Below are 3,269 nucleotides of genomic sequence, written 5' to 3'. Positions count from 1 at the left end.
ATGCATCTGCTACCTTGTTTGCTTTGCCTTCCTGGTATTGGATTTCCAAATCATAATCCTTGATCAACTCCAGCCATCTTCTTTGCCTCAAATTGAGATCTCTCTGAGTGAAGATGTACTTTAAACTCTTATGATCCGTAAAGATCTTGCAAGTAACTCCATAGAGGTAGTGTCGCTAGATTTTGAGAGCAAACACCACAGCTGCTAGTTCTAGATCATGGGTTAGGTAGTTAGCTTCATGTGGTTTCAATTGACGAGATGCATACGCTATTACCCTTCCATGTTGCATCAAGACACATCCCAGTCCTTTGTGAGACGCATCTGTGTATAGTTCATAGCCTTCCGTTCCAACAGGTAAGGTTAATATTGGGGCAGTTGTTAACCTCTTCTTGAGTTCCTGGAACGCATGCTCACACTCTTCACTCCAATGGTACCTAGTAGTCTTTTTGAGCAGATTTGTCAATGGTCTTGCTATCTTCGAGAAATCCTGGACAAATCTTCGGTAATAGCCCGCCAATCCTAAGAAACTTCGGACCTCCGTGACCGATTTGGGTGCCTCCCATTCCATTACAGCTTTTATCTTAGTTGGGTCCACTGCTATTCCTTCCTCGGTGATTATGTGACCAAGAAATGCTACTTCCTCCCTCTAAAATTCGCACTTAGACAGTTTCGCAAAAAGTTTCTTTTCCCTTAGCATTTGCAATACTGTTCTAAGATGTTCTTCGTGCTCCTCTGGGGTCTTTGAGTAAACCAAGATATCGTCTATAAAGACAACGATGAACTTATCTAGATATGGAAGGAAAATCCTGTTCATCAAGTCCATGAAAAGTTCCTGGTGCATTTGTTACTCCGAATGGCATGACAACAAATTCGTAGTGCCCATATCTAGTCCGGAATGCTGTTTTGGGAATATCCTGCTCCACGACTCGCACTTGGTGATACCCTGATCGTAAATCAATCTTTGAAAATACTCCAGCTCCCTTCAATTGATCGAACAGATCGTCGATCCTGGGCAATGGGTACGTGTTCTTCACTATGACCCGATTGAGTTCTCTATAATCGATACACAGTCTCAGGCTCCCATCCTTCTTCTTTACAAACAGTACCGGTGCGCCCCAAGGTGACACACTTGGTCTGATGAATCCCTTCTCCAATAACTCTACCAATTGAGCCTTCAATTCTTCCATCTCTTTCGGTGCCATTCGATAAGGCGCTTTTGAGATTGGCGCGGTTCCTGGTACGAGATCAATAGTGAATTCCACTTCCCTTTCCGGCGGCATTTCCGTGAGATCCTCTGGAAACACGTTGGGAAATTCACGCACTATTGGGATTTGATTGACCTCAAGTTCTTCCATCTCAGCATCCTACACCAAGCAGAGGTACACTTCACACCCCTGGTGAGCATACTTCCTCAACTTCTGCATTGTCATCAACTTGGGCTCGGGTTGCTTCTCAATCCCTTGGTAGGATATTCTCTTCCCATTCGGTCCTCGCAGGACAACCTTTCGCTCATTACAAACAATTTGAGCCTTATACATATCCAACCAGTCCATCCCGAGTACCACATCGATGCCCTCTAGCTCAAAACGAATAAGATTTCCGGGACAATTGAATCCCACAATCTCTATCAAAATGTTGTCATATCCATCCTTACAGGCTACCACCATCCCCGAGGCAGTTCTCACATTTAAGTCTAACTTACTAGTAGGCCATAACTTCAATCTATCCGCAAATGTGGATGATATAAAGGAATTGGTAGCTCCCGTATCAAATAATATTGAACCAAGCACCGAGTTTATCGGAAATGTACCGGTTACGACGTTACCTGCCTAAGCTTGAGCGCTGTTGACGACGTAGATTTGTCCTTGGTTCCCTGTGCTGCTTTCTCCCATTGGTGACTTCCCTTTGTCGCTCGAACCTGTAGCAGCGTTCGCTGGTCTTCCCCGGTTCACTTGTGGAGAATTAACTCCCCTGTTACCTGATTCCGCAGGTTTCCGGTCGTTGTTCCCATTGAATCCTCCTCCTTGCCTGGTATTCTGCGAGGAGTTTCGGAGGTTTTCTACCCTGGTTTGTCACTCATAGAATTTGTGTCCTAAGAAGCCACACTTGTAGCACCTTATTCTCACCCCTTGGCAATTTTCTCCAGGATGGCTCTTTCCACATCTGCCGCAAGCAGACTGCTTCCCTTGGTCTGTTCCTCCCCTCTTCTCTCCTTGCTTTGGTTGAAATTTCCCTTGGTTAGACTTCCGATCATCCACCTTGAATCTCCTCTGTTTGTCATCAACTTTCCTCTTGTTCCTGCCGTAAACTTCCTGTTGATCCAGGTACACTTGGTACTGATCCGATGCCCGATTATATGCCTCCTTGAGATTGGAGAACATAAATGATGCGATTGCCCTTCTCACGTCCCAATCCAGTCCTCGCACAAATCTTCTTGCCTTGCTTGCCTCGTCTGGCACAATATCCTGAGCAAATCTCATCAGCTCCACATACTGGTCATAGTAGACCTGAACAGTTTCTCCTTTCTGCTTCAGTCGCAAGAATTCTTCGCACTTGATTCCCTTGATTCGTTCCGTGTAAAATTGTCCCCTCAATTCCTCCTTAAATTCCTCCCAACCAAAGTCTGGGTTTTGTAGGAGTTCAGGTCCAGCCGCTGCCCACCAGTTATCTGCGGCTTTCGTCAAGTAATAAACCGCAGAAGACACTCGTTGATTCGCCGGGCAATTTACTGCGTCAAGCAGTTTATCAAATGTCCGTATACATTCTTCCAAAACCACTGGGTCATCTTCTCCCGCATAATTCGGTGGGTGTCTACTTGCTATGGCTTTAGCAAAGTCGACCCGAGGGTGTCCCTGGTTTTGATTTGCCTGCTGAGCCATCATAAACTCAGCCATCTGTTCCATTGCCAAAGCCATACGATCCATTGCCGTGGTGGCGTTGTCACGTCCCGCAGGTACATTTCGTCTTGGCGGCATTTTCACTAAACGATCGTTTCGAGTTAGCTTCCGAAGTATAAAAGTTACTAAGAAGTTAGTTAACTAAACAGTTAGTATATCAGCTTCTCAAGTTCACTCACAGCAATCATACGAAATGATTAACACATATAAGAATGCACAAGTATCAGTCAGAGTATTTAGCAACCAGAATCAAGAGATTCTGTAAAGTAGAAGTGGAATACCCCCTTTTTACGCTGCCTGGCCTCCGTTCCAGCTCTGCTCCGAAACTTATACTCATTAGGCTGTAATAATGACTTAGGTTGGTCTTAACGA

At 45.2% G+C, this 3,269-nt stretch overlaps 1 protein-coding gene across 1 annotated transcript; it reads right to left on the bottom strand.

Moving 5' to 3' along the window:
* Positions 1-1,829: 1,829 nt before the first annotated feature.
* Positions 1,830-2,975, bottom strand: LOC116027102. Its single transcript, XM_031268527.1, has 2 exons — positions 2,116-2,975; positions 1,830-2,064 (listed from the first exon to the last, which is right to left on the bottom strand). Exons 1-2 carry the CDS (start codon positions 2,973-2,975, stop codon positions 1,830-1,832), a joined length of 1,095 nt encoding a protein of 364 aa, XP_031124387.1.
* Positions 2,976-3,269: the final 294 nt, after the last annotated feature.

This window comes from Ipomoea triloba, chromosome 8 (genome assembly GCF_003576645.1).
Source record: "Ipomoea triloba cultivar NCNSP0323 chromosome 8, ASM357664v1".
Taxonomy (NCBI): domain Eukaryota; kingdom Viridiplantae; phylum Streptophyta; class Magnoliopsida; order Solanales; family Convolvulaceae; genus Ipomoea; species Ipomoea triloba.
This window is presented reverse-complemented; position numbering and strand designations above follow the sequence as displayed.